Source organism: Zingiber officinale, chromosome 1A (assembly GCF_018446385.1).
Source record: "Zingiber officinale cultivar Zhangliang chromosome 1A, Zo_v1.1, whole genome shotgun sequence".
Lineage (NCBI taxonomy): Eukaryota > Viridiplantae > Streptophyta > Magnoliopsida > Zingiberales > Zingiberaceae > Zingiber > Zingiber officinale.
The window spans coordinates 158,850,392-158,877,929 of record NC_055987.1 but is presented as its reverse complement, the minus strand read 5'-3'; the positions used below and the strand labels follow the sequence as shown (position 1 = coordinate 158,877,929).

General features: G+C 39.3%; 1 protein-coding gene across 1 annotated transcript; it reads left to right on the top strand.

The window, feature by feature from the left end:
- The first annotated feature begins 23,746 nt into the window (after nucleotides 1-23,746).
- LOC122005782 lies at nucleotides 23,747-25,098 on the top strand. The gene is made up of 4 exons (XM_042560985.1): nucleotides 23,747-24,247; nucleotides 24,332-24,557; nucleotides 24,644-24,680; nucleotides 24,831-25,098. The coding sequence occupies exons 1-4, from the start codon at nucleotides 23,747-23,749 to the stop codon at nucleotides 25,096-25,098; spliced, it is 1,032 nt and encodes a 343-aa protein (XP_042416919.1).
- Nucleotides 25,099-27,538: the final 2,440 nt, after the last annotated feature.

Genomic DNA, 27,538 nt, shown 5'->3' with positions numbered 1-27,538 from the left:
CTTAACTAAGCTCCCAAGGCTTGGTTATATAGGTCACAAGTTGGAAGCCCCGCCTACCAGTCGACTGCCAAAACCATCAGTCAACTACCCTCTTGTGGAAATTTGACCGTTACATCCCAACGGCTCGATACCAGTCGACCGATAAAAGTACCAGTCGACTGTTCCACATTGGTCGAGCGAACAGAAGTATTCTGTTCACTCCCAGTCGACTGGTACCCAAGTACACTCTCTCAGCACTCGGACCCTCACCCTTACGACTCATTTGACGTTTCTTTGCAGCCTTGACCTCTTGCCTTCAAGCCTACTTCCTTTGGCTCTTGTCCCTCGGATGCATTCAAGCCTGCGGCTCATCCCCAATGTCATCATTCACATATGCCTCAAACTCGCTTCCCTCGGCCCTTGTCCTCGCTGTTTTGTCCATGGTCCCTCGAATGCTCCATCTTTCACCGGACCCGAAGCCGTCAACCTGAGTCACATGTGTATCTAGCAAACCTGCACACTCACATACACATATCAAATACAAGGGTGAACCTAACTTAAACTCTTTGCCCAAACACCAAAGCACATGGTCCCATGAACCATTGGAATTACTCCAACAGAGGTGTTTGACAAGTTAAAGGTAGGTTTCTAAGAAGTAACACTGCAGAAGATCCCTCGAGTAAACAATCAATAGGCGGACAACCTGGCTAAGCTATCTAGTTCTATAAGCCCGGTGGTGTTAGACAAGTCGGTTGAGCATGTATTGTTGGTAGCTCATATCGAAAGACCAGTTGAAATAGAAGCGCAAAGTGATTAGAGGACACCCTTGGTAGAGTTCCTCCGAGAAATACACCAGCAGACCGGGAGCAAGCTCAGTTGATAAAGAAGAGAGTCGATCAATTCACGCTTATAGGGGATCATTTATACAAAAGAGTCTTCTCTAGGCCATTGCTTAAATGCTTCAAATCGGAGGGCATCCAATACATCTTGCAAGAAGTATACCAAGGTTCATATGACAGTCATTCGGATGATTGTTCACTGGCTTGGAAGACCTTACTGACCGAATATTTTTGGCCCATCCTATAAGCGGATGCAGCTCGGACAGTGGCCACTTGCTTATCCTGCCAGAGACATCAAAATATACCGCACCATCCTACTAAAGAATTGAAGACATCAATTGTCTCTTGCTCATTCAACTAATGGGGTATGGAAATTGTTGGACCTTTCCCTATAACGACCGGTCAGATAAAATTTCTCCACGTAGCAGTGGATTACTTCTTCAAGTGGGTGGAAGTCAAGCCTCTCGCTAAGATTACCGAGCATATGGTTATCAAGTTTTTATGGCAAAGTATTGTGCGTCGGTTCGGCGTTCCTCACAAACTCGTTTATGATAACGGAAGACAATTTCAATGACGGAAGATTCAAGAGTGGTGTACAAGTTATGGTATTTTGTAGGCTTTCACTTCAGTGGCCTATCCCTAGAGTAATGGTCAGATGAAGGTCACCAACATAGAATCATTAGAGGACTCAGAACTCGGCTCGACCACCTTGGAGAAAGCTAGGTCGATAAACTTCCAAGTGTGATATAGACGTACTGCACCACTCTCCGAGAGGCCACTAGCATAACTCTATTCCACTTAGTATATAGAGGAGAAGCAGTAGTATCGGTGGAGATAGGCGTTAAATCTGACCAACGATAGCTATATGATGAAGAAAACTTTGATCGACACCTTTTTATGGAGCTGTATTTTGTAGAGGAAATCAGAGATAAAGTTGTCGCTCTGTTGATGGCGTACAGACAATGAATGAATCAGAACCAGAACTACAACCGGAGGGTTATTCAAGATCTTTCCAGGTCGACAATTAGTATGGAAAAGAATTAAGCTGATCGGTGACGTCAGTAAGTTATATGCTCTATGGTGTAGACCATATAAAGTGATACAGAAGCTTAACTCAGGATTTTATTATCTGCAAGATGAAAATGAAAGAAATCTGGATCAACCATGGAGCGTAAAGCATCTACAGCCCTATCGGGCCTGGTAGTAAGTTTGCATTGAATTTATGTAAATTATGAAAATTATTGTTCCATGAATGCAGGAAAGTTTAAGTGAAAAATTACTAAGTATCCCAGACTCTTGCGTCGTTCGGCCAAGTTATAAGTGAGCTAAGCTCTCGCGCCAAGTGTCCCAGACTCTCGCACTGCTCGGCTGAATTATATGTGAACTAAGCTCTCATGCCAAGTGTCTCAGACTTTTACGTTGTTCGACCGAGTTACAAGCAAGCTAAGCTCTCAGCCAAGTGTCCCAAATTCTCACGCCGTTCGGCCGAGTTATAAGCGAGCTAATCTCTCACGTCAAGTGTCCCAGATTCTCATAATGTTCAACTGAGTTATAAGCGAGCTAAGCTCTCACGCCAAGTGCCCCAGACTCTTGCACCGTTCGGACTAGTTATAAGCGAGCTAAGCTCTCGCGCCAAGTGCCCTAGACTCTTGCGCCATTGGGTTGAGTTATAAGTGAGCTAAGCTCTCACACCGAGTGTCTTAGACTCTCGCATCATTCGACCGAGTTATAAGTGAGCTAAACCCTCGCGCTAAGTGTCATGGACTCTCATATTATTCGATTGAGTTATAAGCGAGCTAAGCTCTTGCGCCAAGTGCCCCAGACTTTTAGGCCATTCGATTGAGTTATAAGAGAGCTAAGCTCTCACACCAAGTACCCTAGACTCTCACATCATTCGGCCAAGTTATAAGAGAGTTAAGCTCTCGCGCTAAGTGTCTCAGACTCTCACATCGTTCTGCTGAGTTATAAGCGAGCTACACTCTCATGCTAAGTGTCTCAAACTCTCACATCGTTCGACTGAGTTATAAGTGAGTTAAGCTCTCGTGCTAAAAGTATCAGATTCTCATGGTGATCGGTCGAGTTATAAGTGAGCATATCCTCACGATTAAGCAAGTCGATCAACCATCTCGTAAAAAGGCTTGTGTCGTGACCAAGTCTTAGAGAGTTAAGTTGAGCGGCTAAGATACAGGTAAATTGGCTCTTGCCGTTAAGTATGGAGACTAACTTGGAAATCCAAAAGACCACTACGGGGGCAGTTCTTTATAGTATTACCCGAGTAGACTATGAAAGCTAAGTCTAAAAGATGAAAAGAAGTATAAGTATAAATTAGTACATCCGCAGAATGAAAGCTCTTAGGCATAGAATAGGTTTGCATTGCATCAAGCTTAAAATATTTTTACAGAGTGGTTTTAACTTCGACAAGAAACTGTTAATAGACTTAAAAGAAAACACTAAGCAAAACCAGCAATAACGTCATTCGAGAGTACTTCTAGAATCTTCTACCTTTTGATGAAGGATGGAGGAACCTCGATAAAAAGATAGTCGCTCTCCTTTAGCTGCTGGATAGTCCCATCAATGCTATAGCCAAATAGCTTGATGGTCTGGTTAATCAACAACTGGTTGAAATCTCTTGAGCTGAGATACTCCACCAAATGGGCTTCCAGCCAACCAAGCTTCTCCTCTTTGAGTTTAGCAAGTTCGACCCTTAGTGCTAGTAGCTCAGCGTCTTTCTTGTCAATTATTCTTTTGTGCTTGCCGAGTTAGAGTTTATGGCTCGCCTGCTTTATAGTACAACCAACTTGCTCTGTGACCAGAGCCGCCTCCGTTACTTCCAACTTCTTTACCAAAACCCGAGCCTCCTTATTCTTGATGTCGAGGTCTTCGATGGCCCTAAGCTTCTGGACATTCACTGAGCTGATCTTTGCTTCAAAATTATGAGCTTGTTTCCTAAGCTTCTCTAACTCGACTACTTGATCATGGTTTTTGTTTTTCTTCACGGTCAAGGCCATCTTGGACCCAAGGAGCTGCTCAGATTGCTTCTCCAAGTCCTCCTTTAATTGGGTCACCTCTGTAGTTAAGCATTCAATTAAGGCTTGGGAAGAGCCCGCATCCCCGCCTGGGGTTTGCGCTTGCTTAAGCTTGTTGGAATCTCAAGGTTGTTTTGATGTGATCAAACAAGTTAAGTTAGGTCCTGTGATTTTTTATCCCTGTGTCTAAGTGTGCAGGAGCTTAGGAGCACAGGAAGTCGAGCGGAAGACGCGGTTAGCGAGAAGGACGGCACGGGAGAGAGTCGACGGGCACAGTGTGTCTGAGGGACGAGTCACCGTGGAAGAGTACACCAGTGGACGAGAAGAACGTGCATGACGTTCGAGGGACGAGAAGCCAGAGTGGAAGTCTGCTCGGGGAGAAGGTCGAAATTGGGTTCAGGTGAGCCTTATTTAGGTTGGCTGAAATCACTCAAGCAAGCGGAGCAGGAGCGGAAGACCCGGACCAAGGCAAGTAGCACTGGAGCAGAGGGCCCGGACTGGAAAAAGTCAACTTTAAGACAATAGGCGCTCGGAACCCGATTCTATCCAGATCGCGTTTGACCGTGATCCATTGCGGAGGAGATAACGTTTTATCTCCCCTCCAGGCGCCTGAAACTCTTCCAGGTGCCCCGACCAAGGCTATAAATATAGCCTTGGTCCAAGAAGCTAAAGAAACAAGCAATTTCATTTACAACACTTGTGCGCTTTCCAATTTTATTTAGCTTCTTAATTTTTGTGCTTTCACTACTGTAAGAGGCTTCTCCGCCTAAAGGAGTATTTAGTGTCTTTCATTTCCTTGGATTAACAACCTCCCCGGTTGTAACCAAATAAATCCCTTGAGCCTCTGTTTTTTGTTTATTCTAATTTTATTTATGCAAGTGTTTATTTAAGACCGAGAAGGGTATTTTTCTGTTTTATTTTGTGCAAGGTTATTCAACCCCCCTTCTAACTTGTCCAACGATCCCAACAAGTGGTATCAAACCCAAGACGCTTTAGGAGGACTAACCGTCGATCGAAGCAAAGATGATGGTCGGACTAAGCATATATTCGCCAAAGTTTGAGGGGGAGTTCACTAGCTAGAAAAATTGAATGCAGATATTATTTAAAATCGACTTTGAATTACTTTTAATAATGAAGTTCGATTTTGTAACACCCGAAGGTAAAGAAGAATACCAGTGAATGAAGAAAGAGCAGGTCGACTACGTGGCAAACGGCAAAGCAGAATTCCATCTGCTGAGTGTCCTTCCGTCATAAGAAGTCAACCGAATCGACACCTACAACTCAGCAAAGGAGCTTTGGGAGAAGTTTCTTAAGCTACACGAAGGGGCGTCCTAGGCCAAGCTCGTGAGATGAGACTTACTCTGCAACCAGCTGACGAACCTACGACTTGAAGAAGACGAAAAGATTGTATATCTTCACTCGAGGACTAAGGAGCTCATCACCGGACTTTCAAATTTCGAAGAAAAGGTAAGTAACCAAGATTCACTAAGGTACGCTCTTAATGCATTCCCTAGGAATACCAAATGAGCATCATCAGTAGATGTCTTCTATATCTCTAAGGACTTAGAATCTATTACCTTAGAAGAATTCTTTTCAACTTTTGAAGTGCATGAATCGAGATGTGCAGGTACGAAGGAGCCGAAGTACAACATCACCCTCAAAGTAACAAGAGACGAACATGAGTCAAAATCTTCTCTCGACAACGAGGAAATGGTGATGATGGTAAGACGTTTTAAAAAGTTGTGTAAATCAAGAAAAACTAACCATCTGCAAGGTAGAAAGAAAAGGACGATTAGATGCTACCACTACAATAAAGAAAGGTACGTCAAAGACAACTGCTCCAAGCTAAGGAACAAGGACAAGGACAAAGGAAAGAAGATCATCCAAACGAATAAATACAAGACTCTAAAGGCGACGTGGGACGATACATCGTCCGAATCGAAAGTCGAGGCTTTCTCTGGATTTGCATTAATGGCAAGTCATCAAGAAGATGAATATGAAGCAAGCTCGTCCAAAATAAGCATCGAGAGCATCGATGAAGGGGGAGCTACATCGAAAGAAAGCAGCAGTTCAGGGGGAGCTACGGATAACGAGGCCGACAAAGTAAGTCAGGTACGATCTCTCCCACCTGACAAGTTGTTTAAGTTTGTAAAATTATTAACCAAAGATTGTTGTAAACTTGAAAAAGAAATTAACAATTTAAAATTAATTTTTGCAAAATCTTGCCCATTAGAAGTGATCCTGTCCGAACGCTGACTCAACGGACGCTGGGCACGCGACACTCTCCGATTTGCTGACGTGGGTCTTCGACTGGTGGTACGAACCTCCGGCGCACCTGCACAGAAGTTGGGCCGGGAAGGGGTTCCCGGCGGCGACCCTCCGACGCTCAAGTCAGGCAAGCAAGTAGTGGGGAAAGTGGCTCCAAAGTTGTATATATGGCGTTCTGCTCAGCGCTGAAATCTCTTTTTCTCTGCTTGACTGGCCGAGCGTCCGGTCGGACGTGGAGCTCATGCTGCGCAATACTTGGTGAAATTCCGGATAGCTCATGTGTCGACCAGACGAAGACATCATGGTTTCTTCTGAGGCATTGGAGTATTGCGCAGCATGAGCTCCACGTCCGACCGGACGCTCGGCCAGTCAAGCAGAGAAAAAAAGATTTCAGCGCCGAGCAGAACGCCATATATACAACTTTGGAGCCATTTTCCCCACTACTTGCTTGCCTGACTTGCAGGTGCGCCGGAGGTTCGTACCACCAGTCGAAGACCCACGTCAGCAAACCGGAGAGTGTCGCGTGCCCAGCGTCCGTTGAGTCAGCGTTCGGACAGGATCAAGAAGTATTTGACAAAATAAAATTAGAAAATGATATTTTGCAAAAATAAATAAGTAACTTGAAAAACCATGCATGCTCATATAATATAAGTTTTAGAAAATTCAATAACCTAAATTGGTATTTTAGATATCACAAAGGACAAATTCGAAATATTTCAAAGAAATGTGTCCCTAAGAAATACCTAATCAATCAAGTTGGCTGGAACCTATATTGGATTCCCAAGTCTTGCCTAACTTGAACTTTATTTAGACTTGGAGCTTTCAGTAAGAAAATTAAACGTTTAATTTCCTTATGCGTCTTTTTCTAGAAGTGGTTCATGATCCAATAACCAAGAAAGTCTAGTGCTTTGTCATAGCCTAGGAGCCAAATATTGAAATAAAATGTTTAATTGACTAACTGATAAAACATTAAATTGAAATTAGATAATGCTTAAAAAAGTTTTTCAAACATTTTTTTTCTCTCTACTTGGAAATTTCTTTAAAAAAAAGTTACTCAAAATTTTTTTCTTGGAAAATCCTCAAATTTTTTATAAATTTGTTTAACTTAAAAAAAAATCTTTTACAAATTTGTTTAACTTAGGATTTTTTTTAACTGGTAAAACTTAGGATTTTTTTTACTTATTTTATAAACTTTGTTTTACCAAACTTTATTTCTACGGTGTACAATTTTTTTTCTGCTTGAAATTTTCTTACTTAGATTTTTTTTTCTACAACACTTAAAATATTCTAAAAATTAGTGCCAAACTTTTTTATATCAAAATAGTTTTCAAAAATTTTCTAAAGTTTTCTAAAATTGTTACCCTTAGATTTTTCTTTATACCCCATTTTTATGTGATCAAAGGGGGAGAAGGAAAAGATTAAGTCTAGGAGGAGGTAGATTTTCAAATTAAATAATTTTTGCACTTTATTACAGAATTTATTGTTTTAACTTTATGTCTTTTTACCCTAACTTAACTTGGGTTTCTCACATTAAAAAGGGAGAGATTGTTGGAACCCCAAGGTTGTTTTTGTTGGTTGCTACTCGGAAAACCTATAGGTTCCACTGTACAAAAATTTTGTACAAAGGTCTGAACCTTTTCCTAGCTACCATGTGTTCTTTTAAATTAAATTTTGGATCGCCTGCGGAACTTAACACGTTTGATCCAAAACTTAATCTATTTGTTCTTTTAGGTTTTGACTTGGATCTCCTGCGGAACTTAACACGTTCGACCCAAGTCTCCTTAAGTTATTAATTCCATTAAATATTAATTTCCATAAAAGGTTCCCAGTACTGACGTGGCGAGGCACATGGCCTTCTTGGATATGGGAGCAACCACCACCGACTAGACAAAACCTTTAATAGAAAGCTAATATTTAATTTCCTAAAATAACTTTAGGTTAACCAAAGAGAACAATCAAATCACAAGGAAAAGAAAGAAACAAAAGAACACAACTTCGAAAAAACATATTCGAAATACTAGAGCGTAAGCCTCTTGTATTTGGTATTATTTCCATAAATAACTAGCATGATGCGGAAATAAAAATTACTAGTTATACCTTGTAGAAAAACCTCTTGATCTTCTACCGTATTCCTCTTCTAACCTCGGACGTTGTGTGGGCAACGATCTACCGAGATGAGAAACCACCAACCACCTTCTTCTCCTCCAAGCAAGGTTCGGCCACAAAGGAAGAACTTCACCAAAGAAGAAAACCAAAATACTAACCAAGCTCCAAGAGATGCTAGCTTTCTCTCCTTCTTCTTCTTCTTCTCCGAGTAGTATCCGGCCACCACAAGAGCTCCAAGGAAGAGGGAGAGGTTCGGCCACCACAAGAGGAAGAGAGGGAGAGGATGGCCGGCCACACCAAGGAACAAAAGAGGGAGAGAAAATAATAGAGGTTGTCTCTCATGAAGGCACCCCTACCCCTTCTTTTATATTCCTTGGCCTAGGCAAATTAGGAAATTTAATTACAATAAAATTTCCTTAATTTTTCTTGACATGAATTAATTGAGAAAAATAAAACAAAATTTCCCAATTAACTTGAGATGGCCGGCCACATCATTGGAAACAAAAGAGGACAAGTTTTAATCAACAATTAAAACTTCCTAATTTGTTTTCGGAAATTTTAAAAAATAAAATTTCTCTTTAAAATCTCTTCATGGTTGATAAAAGGAAATTTCTATAATTTTAATTTTATCAACATGTGAATAATTTTTAAAGAAAAATAAAACATCTCTCCAATCTACAAATAAGGAAAGAGATCTAATCTCTTTCTTTAATCTTTGTAGATCTTTTACAAGAGATATTTTAATTTTAATTCTCTTTAAAATATATCTTCCACATAATAATAAAAATTAAAATTAAATTTCTTTTAATTTTATTTGGCCGGCCCTACTAGCTTCAAGCTAGGGCCGGCCACCCAATAATATACCTAGGCCGGCCCTAGCTTGATTCCCAAGCTAGCTTGGCTGGCCCCTTATTGGTGGGTATAGAAGGTGGGTATAGGTGGGTATAGAACTCTATAAATAAGAGGCTACGATAGGGACCGAGAGGAGGAATTGGTTTTGGTCTCCCGATAAAATTAAGCATCCCGTGTTCGCCCCGAACACACAACTTAATTTTATCAATGATAATTCATTCCACTAGAGAACTATCATTGAACTACCGCACCAATCCCAAATTACATTTTTGGGCTCCTTCTTATTATGAGTGTGTTAGTCTCCCTGTGTTTAAGATATCGAATGTCCACTAATTAAGTGAGTTACTGACAACTCATTTAATTAATATCTAAGTCCAAGAGTAGTACCACTCAACCTTATTGTCATGTCGGACTAAGTCCACTTGCAGGGTTTAACATGACAATCTTTATGAGCTCCTCTTGAGGACATTATCAACCTAGTATCTCTAGGACACGTTTCCTTCTATAATCAACAACACACACTATAAGTAATACCATTTCCCAACTTATCGGGTTTATTGATTCAACGAACTAAATCTCACCCATTGATAAATTAAAGAAATAAATATCAAATATATGTGCTTGTTATTATATTAGGATTAAGAGCACACACTTCCATAATAACTGAGGTCTTTGTTCCTTTATAAAGTCAGTATAAAAGAAACGACCTCAAATGGTCCTACTCAATACACTCTGAGTGTACTAGTGTAATTATATAGTCAAGATAAACTAATATCTAATTACACTACGACCTTCTAATGGTTTGTTCCTTTTCCATTTTGGTCGTGAGCTACTGTTTATAATTTATAAGGTACTGATAACATCATCTTCTGTATGTGACACCACATATTATGTTATCTACAATATAAATTAAATGAACAACTACAAATGTAGATAATTAGACCAAATGTGATTCTTTATTCATAATAAATGTTTACAAAGCTTAGGCTTTCAGTATACATTCCAACAGTTTTGATGTGATCAAACAAGTTAAGTTAGGTCCTGTGGTTTTTTATCCCTGTGTCTAAGGTGCAAAAGCTTAGGAGCACAGGAAGTTGAGCGGAAGACGCACCTAGTGAGAAGGATGACATGAGAGAGAGTCGACGGGCTCAATGCGTCAAATGGACGAGGCGCCGCGAAAGAGTACACCGGTGGGCGAGAAGAACGTGCACGACATTCGAGGGACGAGAAGCCAGAGCGGAAGCCTGCTCGAGGAGAAGACCGAAATTGGGTTCGGGTGAGCCTTATTTCGGTTGACCGAAATCATCCAAGCAAGCGGAGTCGGAGTAAAAGACCCAGACCAAGGCAAACAACACCAAAGCAGAGGGCCCAGACTTTAAGGCTCCGGGCGCCCAGAGCGATTCCGAGCGCCCAGAACCCGATTCTATCTAGATCGCATTTGATCGTGATCTGTTACGGAGGGGATAAAGTATCATCCCCCTCCAGGTGTCTGGAACCCTTCCAGGCGCCCCGACTAAGGTTATAAATATACCCTTAGTCCAAGAAGCTAAAAAAAAATAAGTAATTTCATTTACAACACTTGTGCACTTTCCAATTTTATTTAGCTTCTTAATTTTTGTGCTTTCACTGCTGTAAGAGGCTTCTCCGCCTGAAGGAGTATTTAGTGCGCTTCATTTCCTTGGATTAACAACCTCCCCAGTTGTAACCAAGTAAATCCCTTGAGCCTCTATTTTTTATTTATTCTAATTTTATTTATGCAAGTGTTCATTTAAGACCGAGAAAGGTATTTTTCTATTTTATCTCGTGTAGGGCTATTCAACCCTTCTTCTAGCCGACACAACGGTCCCAACAGAGCTCATGGTCTAACTAGGCCAGCCTTTGGCAGATAGCCAGGTCGTCCACCTAAAACTAATACATAAAAAAATTGATTAGGCCGAGTTGAGCGGGAAATATAATTATTTAAAATATTACATGAACTCACTCCCGTGGAATTTTGGCTAAATCGATCAGCCAACTCATTAGGAGGAATGTTGTCGTCTTAGCTCTGGCATCCTCCCAGGTCTGTGCAAAGGAACTTCGGATTCTGATTTTATGCTCAGGGGCACGTGACTACTCCAGATTGTGTAAGTACCCCGAGATAATTTTGAGATAGTCAACCGAGTTAAGTTAGGTCATGTGTGTTTGATGTCTTGTGTTTAAATGTATAAGAACTTAGGAGTACAAGAAGTCCAGCGAAAGATACAACTAGCGAGAAGGATGGTACGGGAGAGAGTCAATGGGCTTGGTACGTCCGAGGGACGAGGTGGTGCGGAAGAGTATGCTGACAAATGAGAAGAAAGTGTAGGACCGTTGGGCCGGCTAGGAGGGGGTTGTTGGATATCCTGCTAACACAAAAAGGAAAACAAACCCTCCTCGAACTCTTTAGGCTAACACTTGCATAAATAAACTAAGCAGTAAATTAAAAGCATAAAGAAAAAGCGAGGCACAAAAGATTTACTTGGTTACAACCGATGTGGTTGTTAATCCAAGGAAGATTAAGCTCAATAAAACTCCTTCTGCGGAGAAGCCTCGTACAGCGTTGAAGTGCAGAAAACAGAAGCTTAGACTAAAAGAGAGTGTGCAAGCACTGGATTTACAATCAGTGAGTTCTGTTTAAGCTTCTGGACCAAGGCTATATTTATAGTCTTGGTCTGGGCGCCTGGAAGGGTTCCGGGCGCCCTGGGGGGGATAAATTTTATCCCCCAACGGTCGGATCGAGTCAAAACTCGATCCTGTTGAAAAGTCCATTCCGGGCGCCCCGGATGGTTCCGGGCGCCCCGGACAGCTCCGGGCGCCCCGGAGCCAAAAGTCAACCCAGTTGACTTTTGGTCCGTGCTCTCTTCTCTGGTTCAGCTCGCCTCTGGTCCGGGTCTTTCTGCTCCGGCTCCGCTTGCTTGGGTGATCTCTGACATCCGGAATAGGGCTCACCCGAACCCATCTTCCGGTCTTCTCGAGCGTGCTTCCCTCCGGCTTCTCGTCCCTCGGAATTACCGCGTGTCCCTTTTCGTCCACCAGCGTACTCATCCGCAGACTTCGTCCCTTGGTCGCACCCCGTGCCGACCTTCGCGCTAGCTGCGTCTCTTGCTCCCCGAGCAATCTTCCGCTCCGGCTTTCGTACCTCGGACCCACCGCACGCACTTCCTTCTCGTCCACCGGTGTACTCTTCCGCAGCACCTCGTCCCTCGGACGCACAGCGTGCCGTCCTTCTCGCTAGCTGCGTCTTCCGCTCGAGTACCTGTGCTCCTAAGCTCCTGCACACTTAGACACAAGGTTAGAAACAACGCAGGACCTAACTTAACTTGTTGATCACACTAAAACAACCTTGGGGTTCCAACAGAAAGCGTGCAACATTTCCGAGGGACGAGAAGCCAGAGCGAAAAATTATTTGAGGAGAAGGTCGGAAGGTGGGTTCGAGTGAGTCAAATTCCATATGACTAAAATCACCCAAGCGAACAGAGCCAAAATGGAGGAGAATCAGCATAGTCAACTTGGTGTTGATTGTCTGAGCGCTTGGACCAAGTTTAGGTGTCCGAATAGTTCGGGCGCTCAGACCCCCTAGGCACCCCAGGGCGCCTCTTCGATGCACTACTGAGCGAGGACACGTCAGCCGCATCTGGGCACCCGGACTGTTCCGGGCACCCAGACCAGGATAAGTTTTATCTATTGCGAACCATTGTCAACGTGGATAAAGTTTTATCCATGTCTAAGTGCCCAAACCCCTTCCGAGCGTCCGGGGCTGCCATGTCAGTAAACAGTCAGATTCGATCAACAAGCTATAAATAGAGTCATTGTCTCAGTAGTTCAGAATAACACTTGTAAACGATTTTCTTTCTATTCTACTCTATAATTTAGTGCTTAAACTACTGTAAGGGTTTCTCCGCTAGAAGGAGTTTTGATGGTAAGCTTTCAATGCCTTGGACTAGCAATCTCCTTATTACAAACCAAGTAAAAACATCTGCCTCTTCTTTCTTTCTTTCTTTTTAATTAATTTCTTTTTAAACAAGTGTTTCTTAATTTAGTTCTAACAGCCGAGAAAGGTTTGAGTTTTATTTCAGGGTAATTCACCCCTTTTGTCGATTGCATAGGTCATACAAGTGGTATCAGAACTAGGACGCTTGAAAAAGACTAACAGCCATCCGAAGCACAAGAAATGGCCGGATTCAGCATCTATCCATCGAAATTCGAGAGAAATTTTGCAACATGGAAAAAGCGTATGGAGGTATTCTTTAAAACTAACTTTGAGATTCTGTTAATTATAAATTATGATTTTGTATCACCTAAGGATCAGCACGGAGCCAATAAAGAAGAGTACACATGGATGAAAAAGGAACAAGCCGACTTCATGGCTAATGGAAAAGCAGAATTCCATATGCTGAGCGTTCTTCCACCCCAGGAGGTCACTCGGGCTTGGAAGAGGAAGACACCCGGTTCAGATTGTTTAGGGTAATAAAATAATAAAAAAAATATAAGGATTAAGGAGAATCCTATACAGACGGAATAGTACTACCACTTTGCACAGTAATCTAAAAGAGTTGGACACTAGTTGTTGTAACGGAATGTGAAAATCTCTACAGACTTCAATGAAAAAAGGATGGACCGGGAAACAAAGGCTGGTGTAAAGTTGGTCCTTGAATAAAGTCAACAAGCCTTCAGGAGGGGTGTGGAGGCGATCGTAGATAGATGGAATGGCAAGCGTATGATCAGAAGGAATGTGACAGGTCATTTTCATTTGATCCACTTCATCGCCATGAAATCTAACGAAGTGGAGGTGTACCATAGTCTAGGGATAGCCGGAGGAGGAGAAGGAGAATACGCCAAGTGAAGAAAGATGAAAATCAAAGATTGAAAGGGGAAAGAAGAGAGAACTTACTATTGGATCGATTGCGCAAGTGAGAGGAGGTGAATCACGTGGTTTTCAAAAACTCATCTTTTTGGTTTTAAAATTAAAGTAGAAACACAGCGGAAAAGAAAAAATAGAAATCAAAAGGACAATTAAGTGAAGTAGAAATAGATACGGTCGGTTTACTTGGTTTGGAGCCTTCAGCGACTCCTACTCCATGACCCAGGTCCCGTGGACCTATCGATGGGTAATCCACTAAAAACCTTTTTCGGTACCTCTGAAAAAGAGAATCGAGTACAAGAAGGTTGAACAACTGCAACACACTACACTTGTCCTTTTGTATTATTTAATTACAAAGAAAAATTACCAGCGCTTAAAGATCAAAGTGGGAATGCCCGTGTCGATGTTGGTCTATCGACCACGATCGGAAGTCCTCGGAGCAGTCGTCGGGCACAGCAGCTTTGTAGTAGAGTCATAGCAGGAGCCCTGAGCAATAGGAACTTCAAATGAACGTGTAGTAGCTTGTATAAGTGTTGTGCTTCAATGCCTTCTCGAGACAGTCTTAAAAAAGGCATGGAAGGCGCCTTCCATAGCCATGGAAGGCGCTTCCAATGAGGCAAGTTCGATCCCGAACAACCCAGTGCTTATCCATGACTTTGGACAAACTTTATCCCGTGAAAAACGCCTTCCATAGCCATGGAAGGCACCTTCTATGAATAGTACGAAGGCGCCTTCCATCAAGCCTGAAGGCGCCTTCAGACACTGTTCATTCGAAGGTAATTTTCTTCTCTTTGCTCTGTAAAATAATGTTAATCCAAAATACTCTGCAAAATAAGTATTAAGATAATTTAATAATAATAATATGGAGTAGTAATTAATTTTTGTCCTCCTAGAAACAGGAACTAGTCAAGGTCTCAGCTTAGGAATCCCAAATGGACCTAAACTGGACTGACGCCTACTGTCCCTTCAACCGGGACATGTCCTCACTTGGTCACTCTCCTCCAGTGACTTACCTTAACTTACCAGTTTGCCAAACATCCGGATAGTCCGTCGACCTATCTAGACTTTATACCAACTATCCGGTCGGCCCATTGACCTAGCTGGACTTCTTGCCAAATATCAGGTTAATCGGTCGACCTATCTGGACTTTATACCATCTATTCGATCGGACTGTCGACCTAGCTGGATTTCGTACCATTTATCCGGTTGGCCCGTCGACCTAGCTAGATTTCCTACATACTTAATCAAGTGGTTAGATCATAACAAAACCTAACTTAACTTACTTGTCATTCATCAAAATATAAGCTAGACCGTTAGTGCAAAACTGCACCAATAATTTTCCTCTTTTTTGATACAATGACAACCTGGGTTAAGTTAGGAAAAAAATATAAAAATAGACAAATAGTATGGTTTAAGTTATTCAGATTTCGATTTGACTGGTTCAGAGTTTGCTAATTTAATCAACTTAACCCCCTAACCATCTCCTCCTTTAGCATTCATCAAAAAAACATAAATAGGTATTTTAAAAAAATGTGCTAAGGAAAGTAAACAGAGAAAAATTTATTATAATAAAATAATTCTCTGGATTACTCGAGGGAGGAAAATTTTTTATAACATATGTTAAAGTATGTTCAAAGATAATTTTAAAACTACTTAGTATTTCAAACTGATAAAGAGAACAACTTAAAAAAATAATTTGAAAAAAAAACTTTTCAAAAACTTTTTAAAAGTGTTTTCTAGACATCTTGTAAAGTAGGTTTCAAAAAATTTTAAAATTTTTTTAAAGATCTCTTTCTAAACAAATTTGAAAACACTGTATATTAACATTTTCACAAGGCTAATAAAGTTGGAAAGACTTTGAAATCTACTAATCTTTAGAAACTTTAAAGTTTTCTGAATTTTTTTTTAAAAAAAAATACTAAGTTCTCCAAAAAAAACTTAAAGGATTTAAAGTTAAAGTTCTCCCAAAAAAAATTAAAATACTAAGTGTTGTAAAATTGTTTTAAAGTAGTTTGGGAAAATTGAAACAGTTTTCAAAATAATATTTTAAAACATATGATTTGATACGTATCATAATTTTTCAAACATATGATTTTTCAAAACAAAAAAATTCTTATCAGAAGGAAAATTTATTGAGTTGTGAGATAATTTTTAGAGATATTCCTCCTCCTGAACCTGATATTTATTTTTAAAAATAAATAAATCAACTATAAATTATCCTTAACTGCCTAACCGTTAGTTACTAACTGGCTATCAGAAAATAGCAGTGTTCACTTGGTTAGTCAGGTTAAGTCATTTTATCCAATTAGTGTTTGACTAACTTAGATTACTTAACCTGATTGCTATAGATTTGGTATTTAACCCCCAGACTTATGTTGATGGACTGATATAAGTATCTTAAGTCCAAGCAATCTACATATGCATCTCACCCCTTTCTAAGTTTGGCAATCACAAACAAAGTAGCCCTAATGAGTTGGTGAGATGCTCAAGTCGTAGATCTATAGGAACATGTTTTCTATGGATTTTATCTAGACTAAGGCCAAAATTAATTTTTAAAATTCTAAAATAAGGAAATTTTGAGAAAAGTATAAGTAAAGAATTTTTATTCTAAAATTTTAAAAATTTTAAAAATAATTTTGAAAGTATTGGTCCTAGTATATTAAACACATTCCTAACTGATGTCATAAGTTGCTAAATTCAATTCAGGGAGAGGTTTGATGAATATGTCAGTTAAGTTTAACTTGGACTCAATGTACTTGAGTTCAATGTCACTTTTAGTGACATGATCCCTAATAAAGTGATGTCTAATTTCAATGTGTTTGGTTCTTGAATTATGCATAAGATTTTTTGTTAAATTAATTGAGCTAACATTATCAATTAGTACTTTCGTTTTTGTAAAGTTTAAATTGAAATCTTTTAGAGTGTGCATCATCCATAACAATTATGCAATGCATTCTCCTATTGCTATATATTCTACCTCAGTAGTAGATAAGGTAACACAATGTTGCTTTATACTAAACCAGTTGACAAGTGATAGGCCAAGTAACTAGCATCCACCACTTGTACTTTTACGGTCTAGTTTACAGCCAGCATAGTTTGAAGTCAGAGTAACCTATGAGTTCAAAATTGAGTGTCCTGGGATACCAAATTCCTACATTTGAAGTTCCTTTAGATATCTGAAAATTCTTTTTACATTAGTTAAGTGAGATTCTTTAACACAGATTTGGTATCTAGCACAGATACTAACTGTAAATAATATGTCAGGTTGACTTGCAGTCAAGTATAGAAGGCTACCTATGACACTTCTATAGTATTTTAGGTCAACTAATTTTCCATTTGGGTCATTATCTAAGGTTGTGTTAGTTACCATTGGAGTTTTTATTTCTTTGGTGTTTTCCATTCCAAATTTTTTAAGTAATTCCTTAATATATTTTTGTTGGTAGACATAATTTCCTTCATTAGTTTATTTAATTTGTAGATCTAAAAAGTAAGTTAGTTTACCTACTAAGCTCATTTCAAATTCTTGTTCCATTAAGGTTATGAATTCTTATAAAAATTCTGAGTTAGTTGAACCAAAGATTATGTCATCTACATATACTTGGGCTATAAAGATATCTTGGTTGATTGATTTTACAAACAAAGTTGGATCAATTTATCCTTAGTTGAATCCTTTGGAAATTAAGTAAGAGATCAACCTTTCATATCAGGCTCTAGGTGCTTGTTTAAGACCATACAATGCTTTCTTAAGTTTAAAGACATGGTCAGGATGGTCTAGGCTCTCAAACCAGGTGGTTGACCTACATAAACTTCTTCTTTTATTAGCTCATTTAAAAAGACAAATTTTACATTCATTTGATAAAGCTTAAATGTTCGTGCAATTCTAGTTCACAGAATAATTCATCTAGTTTTAACTTTGACAAGTTCCTCGAAATCTTATAGGCATCCACGATGGATGCCCACAGTACATTTCGAGGAAATGTGTTTAAGGCATACCTTATCAAATCTCGGTTCTCTAATTGGTGGTCGATTGTGTGGAGTCCGTTGAGGATGTCCTTTATCCTCGCGTGCAGCTGACTGGCAGTCTCACCTTCTTGTATTTTGACATTAAATAATTTATTTAAAAATAAATCTCTTTTTGTTACCTTTATATCATTGGTTTCCTCGTGTAGTTCTATGAGCTTGTTCCAAAGTTCCTTTGCGTTTCGTGTGGACCGACGCAGTTCAGCTCTTCTTTTGTTAGCCTGCACTGAATTGTGTTGAGATCTTTGAAATTGATATGTGCCTTTTTCTTCATTTCCGGATTACAATGTTCCGGATCTATTGGAATTCCAGCGTTGTCGACAGGAGCTTTGTAGCCTCTGGTGATGCTGAACCACTGGTCAAAATCAGTCTTCAAGTACACCTCCATCCACTTCTTCCAGTACAAGAAGTCGTCACCGTTGAATAGGAGAGGATGAACAATGTTGTACCCTTCAAGTTGTGTCATTTCACTGTTGTAGAAAAAAACTAAAGCGAGGTACCAAGACTTGGTCTTGGATTAGCAGTGTTTGAGATATATTTAAAAATGTAGAAAAAATTGAGAGGTGTTGCACCAATCTCAAATTAAAACCAAATGAAAAAAAATATTTGAACAGGTAAAGTTTTATCAATTCAAATAGAATGCGAAAAATAAATAAATCTAAAAATGATTCCCCCGGCTTGATTGGTGGTTGCACCAATTCAGAGCATAACTTGCTTTGATACCACTTGTTGGATCTATTACGCACGTGAGAGGGGGGTGAATAACGTGATTTTCAAAAATTCATCTTTTCGGTTTTAAAATTAAAGTATGAAGCACAATGGAAAAGAAAAAACAAAAAATCAAAAGGACAATTAAGTGAAGTAGAAATAGACACAGTCGGTTTATTTGGTTCGGAGCTTTCGACGACTTATACTCCAAGACCCAGGTCTTATGGACCTATTGATGGGTAATTCACTAAAAACCTTTTCCAGTACCTCCGAAAAAGAAAATCGAGTATAAGAAGGTTGAACAAGTGCAACATACTGCACTTGTCCTTTTGCAGTATTTAATTACAAAGAAAAATTATCAACACTTAAAGATCAAAGCGGGAGTGCTCGTGTCGATGTTAGTCTACCGGTCGCGATCGGAAGTCCTTGGAGCAGTCATCGGGCGCAGCAACTTTACATCAGAGTCGTAGCAAGAGCCCGAAGCAGTAGGAACTTCAAATGAACGCATAGTAGCTCGTATAAGTGTTGTGCTTCAATGCCTTCTTGAGATAGTCTTATAAAAGGCATGAAAGGCACCTTCCATAGCCATGGAAGGCGCCTCCAATGAGGCAAGTTCAATCCCGAACAGTCCAGTGCTTATCCATGACTTCGACCAAACTTTATCCCGTGGAAGGCGCCTTCCATAGCCATGGAAGGCATGAACAGTACGAAGGTGTCTTCCATCAAGCTTGAAGGCGCCTTCATACACTGTTCATCCTAACACAATTTTCTTTGCTCTGCAAAATAATGTTAGTCCAAAATACCCTGCAAAATAAGTATTAGGATAATTTAATAATAATACAGAGTAGTAATTAGTTCTTGTCCTCTCAGGACCAGGAACTGGTCAAGGTCTCAGCTTAGGGATCCCAAATGGACCTAAACTGGATCAACGTCTATTGTCCCTTCAACCGGGATGCGTCCTCACTTAGTCACTCTCCTCCAGTGACTTACCTTAACTTACCAGTTTGCCAGACATCCGGTTAGCCTGTCGACATGTCTGGACTTCATGCCAGCTATCCGGTCGGCCCGTTGACCTAGCTGGACATCTTGCCAGATATCTAGTCAGCCCGTCGATCTATCTAGACTTCGTACCAGCTATCCGATCGACCCGTCGACCTAGCTGAATTTAGTACCAGCTATCCGGTCAGCCCGTCGACTTAGGATTTCGTACTAGCTATCCGATCGACCCGTTGACCTAGCTAGATTTCCTGCACACTTAATCAAGTGGTTAGATCACAACAAAACTTAACTTAACTTACTTGTCATTCATCAAAACCTGAGTTACACCGTTAGTACAAAACTGCACCAACACTTACTGGGTAAGAATCATCGGCGATGTGAAACATAGAGCAAAGGAGCAGACGAAAACGAAGACAAAGGCAACATAGTGTGAGGAGAAACAAAGGCCTTAAAAATGTTGTCGTAAGTTATTTAGAGTCGTCCGATTAAGGGTTTAGTAAAACGAGACTTGATCTGGGTAGGCAAAATTTAAAAAATAGCTATCATATTGAATTCCAATAGTTGCCTATCATATCGAACATTCGGTGGCACGAAAGTGTGACGCGTGACAGTTAATCACAAGTGGCATTAATGAGGAATGGAAATGATTAGCAAGCACTTGATGAAAAAGCATGCTCGACATGCTTTGTATTAATGGCAAAGGATTTGAGCGATTTTTGGGAAATCAGGATGACATCAGCAGCAATTAAAAGACACTATGAGTGTGGGAGGTCACTCGGGAAAAAGATGAGAAAGGAGATAACAAACAACTAAGTGTTACCAACATTTGATCCTAGCGGCGTCAACCTCGGAGTCTCTCGACTGGGAGAAATAAGTTTCCTTAGGATCTGTAAGGGCGGTAATCGTTCGAGCCGAGCGGTTGCCCAGACAACAAAGTGCCCGGTTGGAAATAAGAGTTTCAAAAAATACTAAGTGTCTAGTCAGTTGAACTTGCATCCTCCTTCGACTAAACTTGAGAAGAAGGCTTGTGATACAATAATAAAGATGGGCCCCCCAAAAAGCGGGTCAAAGTCGGGAAGACCAGCTGATGTGGAGGTTAAACTCAAACGGTCAAAAGCGTAGGGGCGGACGAACCTGGAATTGCTGACTAGGCAAGGTTGGCCGAGTGTGCCTCACAACACCGGTTGGACGTGAAGGGCTGATCGAACCACTCGAACGATCGTCCTTCACAACTCGCAATTGGAATTTGGAGCTAATTTATCCAGTCCACTGTCCTAGCTGATCAGACCTAAGGTTTGATTGAGTACAGGGTAGATGGGACACAGTGCACCTCTCTGACAACATGAAGGGCCGAGTGGAGAAGAAGTCGGTAGTTGCATTTTGGAAGGCTGAACTGGCAAGCTCCCGGCCGAGTGGTCGTCGGTCGGCCTATAGCAGAACCTGGATACCTGTCATATCATACTCTTTTGGAAGTTTGTGCTGGAAATGACAGAGAATATCTTGCCAGCAAATCGTCCTTTAGAAGTTTCCAGCTTGTCAAGTCACAGCGATTTACGGGCTTGTTTAAGGAAAAGTCTCGAGGGTATTTTATGGCTCGTCCTTTCTTAGGAAAATTTTGAAAAACGTACTAATACTTTGAGATGCGTGCATAATGTAACAGTGACACGATAAAAGGAGTCTCCATCTACTGACGAAGATATGCGATGTTTCTTATTTGCACATGTTATTTGTTACAGTGGACGACTGTTGCTTTCTTTTCCAAGACCGATCACTTGAGCGTCGAAGGGCTAACATTGGGGACCTTCCCTGGCTCGACACTAATGCCGCCTATGTTGCAAGACAGCACAGAGTCTTCATCGAGTCAGTAGCAAAGTCACATACCCAGCTCACCACCTTCAACAATTTCGGACAGGATCACTTACCTTTTCCATTTCATTTAAAGTTTTTAGAAATTCAAGTTCCTAACTAAGTCCATCGATAGTTTTTTTGTCAAAATCTATTGATAGAACTAGAGAACTCTGATAAAACTCATTACAACTCTTATATGCTTATTAAATGAACCTAAGTCTAAATATGTCATCTTTTACTGTTTTAAGGCTCTCCCAATACTGATTTGAAAATTTTTTGACACTGTGGTGATGGCCTGGTCTTCATAAACTAGCACTATAACGGTGTTGATATTTAAGTTGTGGTGCTGGTTTCTAAAAACCAGCACCAAATAATTTTTATTTTATTTTATTATTATTTTTATTAATAAAATCAGCTTTATTTATCTAATTTTATTATTCTTTTATAATTAGATATTAAAAATAGAAGATATTAAAAATTAGAAAAAATATTTTGGAATTTTTATTAATTTTATTTTATATTTTTAAAATTGTTTATTAAATTTTTGAAATTAAAATTAAAAATTTAAAAAACTTAAATATACATTAAATTTTAAATTAATTTTAGAGGAAATAGCTTACACCCTGTTTGGAAAGACTAGGAATTGAATTCTCAGTGGAATTAGAATTCAATTCCATTGTTTGGTATAAAATTTTGATATGGAATCGCTAAAGAATTGAATTCTAATTCCATGAAATAGTGCAAAAGTAAATTAGACCAAAACCCATCTGATTTGGTAAGGAATTTACCTTGAAAAATTAGAATTACTTAAATGCCCTTTTTAAACCCTCTTTTTTTCTATCGGCTTCTTCCTCTTCTTCTTCACCCCTGTCGCTCCCTCTTCTTCGTCCCTGTCGCTCACTCGGCGGTTTCGCTCACAATCGCAGTGTCGATTCTTCCATCTGTTCAGCCTTCGCCGCTTCAGCTCTTCGGTACTCGATCTCTTTTCTTTAGCTTAGTTTTCAAAATATCTCTTTTCTTCGCCGCCTCAGCCTGTTACTGTGTTCGATGCCTTTTTTTAGGTTTTATTGATTAATTCGTTCTAAATGCTCATTCTCTGGTCCTAAATTCTTGAAAGATCCTTTTTTTGGTCGCATTATACCAGTTTTCTCGTTGAGAGATGCTCATTTTATGATTATGATCCATTTACTAGTTTTGGTCGCATTATACCAGCTTCAAGTTCTTGAAAGAACCTGAAGCTTACATTCTAAGTTATTCTATGCTTGGAATGGTTGATGACAATTGTGGCAAGTGATCTCCAAGCAAGTAGAGCTGACCCTTCTGGTTGCTATCTCCTTTAGCCTCTCTGCTTTCTCCACCTCTTCTCTTGCTTGCTCCCATACTAGCTTGGCTCGTGCAAACTCTTTCTTTGCTAAGTCCAGCTCCCTCCTTGTTAGCTCCCTTGTTCTCTCAATATAAGCCTTCTCAACAGCTGCAAGTCGGATCTGCTCAGTAGTATGCTGCCTTAATAATTGTAGTTTTTTGGCATAGCTGTTTGGTTCCTCTTTCACAGATGTCCATGGTGTCCTAACACTCATCGATAGATTAAGGTCAGGCAGAGAATGGGTAGTAAGATCACATCCTACCATGGAGGTTGGCGATTCAGAAGGAAGAGAGGCTGAGGACTGCACTAGTAGTTGCAGTTCTCTTGGACGATTATCTTCCATGGAAACCTAGAAAGGCAATTCAAGAGAGTTCTGAATTATGGCTAGTCACTAGTTGAACTCTTTATATACTAACTTCCCTACGCCCAACTTTTGTCAGCATCCACCACTCCTGTTAAGGTGTAAATTTTGAATTTGTAAAAATTGGGTGTATTCTTGTCAGTTGCTTCCCCCCCCCCCTGTTTTTACAGCTCAGCAACTATCCTAATGGTTTGCTGTTTGTTAACTACGAAAGTGACTTTGGTGTTTTTTCCTGTTTTTTTCTTATGCTAGCAAGTAAAAGGTCATATTTTTTGGCTATTGATAAATTACTGTTTTGATAGATTGATCTCTCCTTTTTCGAATATACTAATAAAAAAAATGTCATTGCCATTTTTTGCTTCGAGACTAACAGTAGGAAGATCCTCATTTCAATAATTTTAATTTTGCCACCATTGTTACTAGTCTTAGCCACAGTTTTGTGCCTTGTTTACAACTTTATTATCTTGAAAATTGAAAGACACTTACATTGTAGGTAATATGAGGCAATTTGATAGAAATGCAATCTTAGCCATAGTTGCTTATGCTGGTTATTTAGCTTGCATGCAATATATGACTCGACATGTGTCTCGTATTGAAAGACCAACTACCCAATCACAACGATGTAATGGAAATCAAGTGCGCCGAGAATTGATGGCTCAATTAGAAGCCCATTATAACGCACGCTCTGTAATACGCATGAGTTATGATGCTTTCACTCGATTAGTTGCAATACTTCGTGGAAGAGGACTTCTGAGGGATAATCAATACAGTTTTGTTGAGGAACAAGTTGCTAAGTTTCTACATATTTTAAGTGGTCAAGGACGTGTTCGATCAGAAAGTTTTTTCTTTCGTCAATCTACTGAGACCATTAGTCGTCATTTCCACAAAGTTCTTAGAGCTTTAATAACACTTCAAGATCAATTTTTAGTCCAACCAAATGGTTCTACTATCTCACCACAAATACTCAATAGTGGAGGAAGATTCTATCCATACTTTAAGGTATTTTTAAATATAAATATTGTTTAAAATTTTTTTTTGTAATGTCACATGATAATGATTACTGGTTTATGTTGAAACTTTTAGAATTGTATCGGTGCAATAGATGGAACACATATCCGAGTGAAGGTTTCAAAAGAAGATGTGTCAAGGTATAGAGGAAGGAAAAACTATCCTACAATGAATGTCTTGGCAGCTTGTACTTTTGACTTGAAATTCACGTACGTATTACCTGGGTGGGAGGGCTCCGCTTCAGATTCAAGAATTTTAGATAATGCGTTAAGTAGAGAAGATAATCTAAATGCCCCTCAAGGTATTAAGTTTTTCCATAAATGTGTTTCATGTCTATTTAAGACTCCTGAATTTTTTTATATTAATATTTTAAATTCTATTTTTTAGGTAAGTTCTACTTGGCCGATGCTGGATATATGTTGAGGTCAACATTTCTCACTCCATATCGAAGCACTCGATATCATTTGAAATAATATTCTCGACATCCGCCTGAAAACCCAAAAGAGTTATTCAACTTAAGACATTCCTCATTACGCAATGCAATTGAAAGAGCTTTTGGTGTTTTGAAAAATAGATTTCCAATATTAGCAGAAATGTCTAGATATGATGTAGAGACAGTGAGTGAAATTGTTTTAGCATGCTGCATCTTGCACAACTTCTTAGTGGATTTTGATCCAGATGAAGAAATTATTGCACAAGTTGATAGGGATCTCATGAATAATGAGCCTGATCATGGACTTGCTAATGGAGCAATTGCTAGAGGAGAAGATGGACGAAGGGGGGAAATCTTAAGAGACCCTATTGCCGCACAAATGTGGAATGATTATATAACTAGACATTGATTTTTTTTTGTGTGTGTATTATTGTTGCTCTCAAACATGAACTAGAGTTGATGTATGGTTTGATTTATTAGTTGTTATTGGATGTAACATTATAATGGATGATTAACTTTCATGTTTTATAATTTATTATTGTGTTATTTTAATTTCAGTACATTATAGGTGGTGATATGGATGCTGAAAAAGTTTTTGAAGTGGGAGGAAATGATTGTAATGCATACTTTAAGTGGACCACATAAATGGATGGTGTGATGCTTGAAGTTCTTAGGGAGCAAAAGAGTAAGGGTCAAAAGGAAGATATAGCTTTTTCTGCTGAAGCATATAGGAAGGTGGTAGAGGAAATTAATGATAAATTTTCTTTGAACATCAACAAAACCAAAGTGATGAATCGTCTCAAAACTCTTAAAGAACAAATGGTGCTATCAAAAGAAATTGAGTTGAAAAGTGGAATAGGATGGAATGATTCTTTTAAAACATTTGAGGCTCCTCTAGAGGTGTGGAAATCTCTGATAAAGGTATGAGTATTATATTTCATTTCCTATAATATAGTTGGTAGCATCTTCCTTGCACATGCTTGTTTACGAACTTTCTTATTGTGATTTCCTTTTGTTACTAGGCCAATCCAAGGTACAAAAATATCAAAGGAAAATCCCTTCATCACTTGGAGATTCTCAGAGAGATATATGAGAAAGATGTAGCAACTGGAGCTCAAGCTGAGAGTGCTAGAGAAAAAGTACAAAGGTGGGAAAGGGAGGAGACTCATATTAGTATTGATGAAATTGATGAGATGCAAGCAAACAATCATGTTTATTTGGATAAGTTTTCTACCTTTGATTTTGAAAGTGTGCCATCAACACCGAGATCACAATTTGGAATATCAAATCCTTTTGTACCTAATGCTTCAGTTGCGAAAGGTAAAAAAAGAAAAGCACCAATGACAAATGAGTACTCATCCCAATTAAATGAGGTGTCTTCAGCAATGAAAGATATTGCACAAGCTATTTTAAGTACAAACACTCAAGTTTGGAAGCCTGCAGAAATATATGAAGCAGTAGCTAAATTGGGTTTGGAGGTTGACAAACTTTTTGAAGCTGTTGAATTGCTAAATGAACATCTTAATCTTATTAGAGTTTTTTTGGTTTCCCAGAAGAGCTACGCTTGCAATGGTTAGCTAAAAAGTTAAGTTGGTGATTTTATGTATGTATTTTTTTGGGGGGTTGTGTTCATACAACAACTTAACTTGGTACTTTGGTATATTTTGGGGGGGAGAAGTTAGGTTTGCTACGGTTTGTTTGTGAGAATTTTATTTTGGTGGCATCTATTGAATCTGATGAAGTCATAAGACTAGATAATGCCTGAGAATTTTATTTTGGTGGCATTTATTTTGGTGAATTATTCTTTGGAAGACTAATTAGAGAAATTCTGTTTATATAATCCTTTTCATTTCGCTTTTAGTTTCTGTAATCGAATTGATTTGTCACTGTTCCTGTTCCTAATTTGCTCTACAATATGAAGTATGAATTCCCAAAATATTGAAGACAATATTACACTTGGAAGGATTGGATGGTGACCTCAAGAGGACCCGAAGACTCAAATTCTGGCCGCCACTAGACGAGCTACTAGTTGAGAAATACAAGTTTCCTGAGGTTGATGCCTGCAAGTTTACCGAGTTCCTGTGCCCCCTACTTGACATTGCTTCAGAAAATCGGCCAACCGCAGCACAGTGTCTGCAGCATCCATGCCTTAGGATCAAAGATGCAAAGCCCCGTGGCGAACAAAATGAAGCCATTGTTGGAAAGCTGGAGGTTGGCATGACTAAGCTTAAAGTTCAGGTGAACTAAGAGCCTTTTTCTTCATACTCGGCACACACATCAAGCATTCTCTTTGCGATGTTTATTCCTCCACACATTACTATGATGCGGTCGACATTGGATCGCTACGACAAAGCAGTTTCAACACTGCAGCATGGTGGTGATGACAACATCAGCCTACCATAATTTTGTGTAAAATATATCTTTTTTATTGTACAATCTATTATCTTTATTTTATATATTTTATTTAAGAAATAAATTTCCTTCTCTAAATTTAAAAAAGTATTATTTATAAAATTTAAATTCCGTGAATGATAGAGTAGCAGGTAAAAATTTATTAAATAGAGAATGATAGAGTAGCAGGTAGAAATTTATTTTATACCAAATGTAAAATTTAAAATAAATTTTATATTTAAGGGAGTTGACGCTCATGCTCTTGCTGAGCTTTGCCTTTCAATAAGCTGATTGACGGATTGACCTATTTGTTGAGAATGCTTTGTTTGACCTTGTACTCTGCTGTATTAGAAATTATGCAAGTCAACTTCTTGATGGTGTTTTGGGTTTCTAACAAGCTACTGTACGAAGTCAAATTATAGTTTGAAGCTTTGCTAGGGTGTAATCAAATGGAAGAA

Coding starts and splice junctions, on each gene's coding strand:
- LOC122005782 (XM_042560985.1), top strand. CDS start 23,747: ATGAGGCAATTTGATAGAAATGCAATCTTAGCCATAGTTGCTTATGCT. Junction 24,248..24,331: donor GATTCTATCCATACTTTAAG/GTATTTTTAAAT, acceptor TGAAACTTTTAG/AATTGTATCGGTGCAATAGA. Junction 24,681..24,830: donor GATGCTGGATATATGTTGAG/GTCAACATTTCT, acceptor TTTGAAAAATAG/ATTTCCAATATTAGCAGAAA.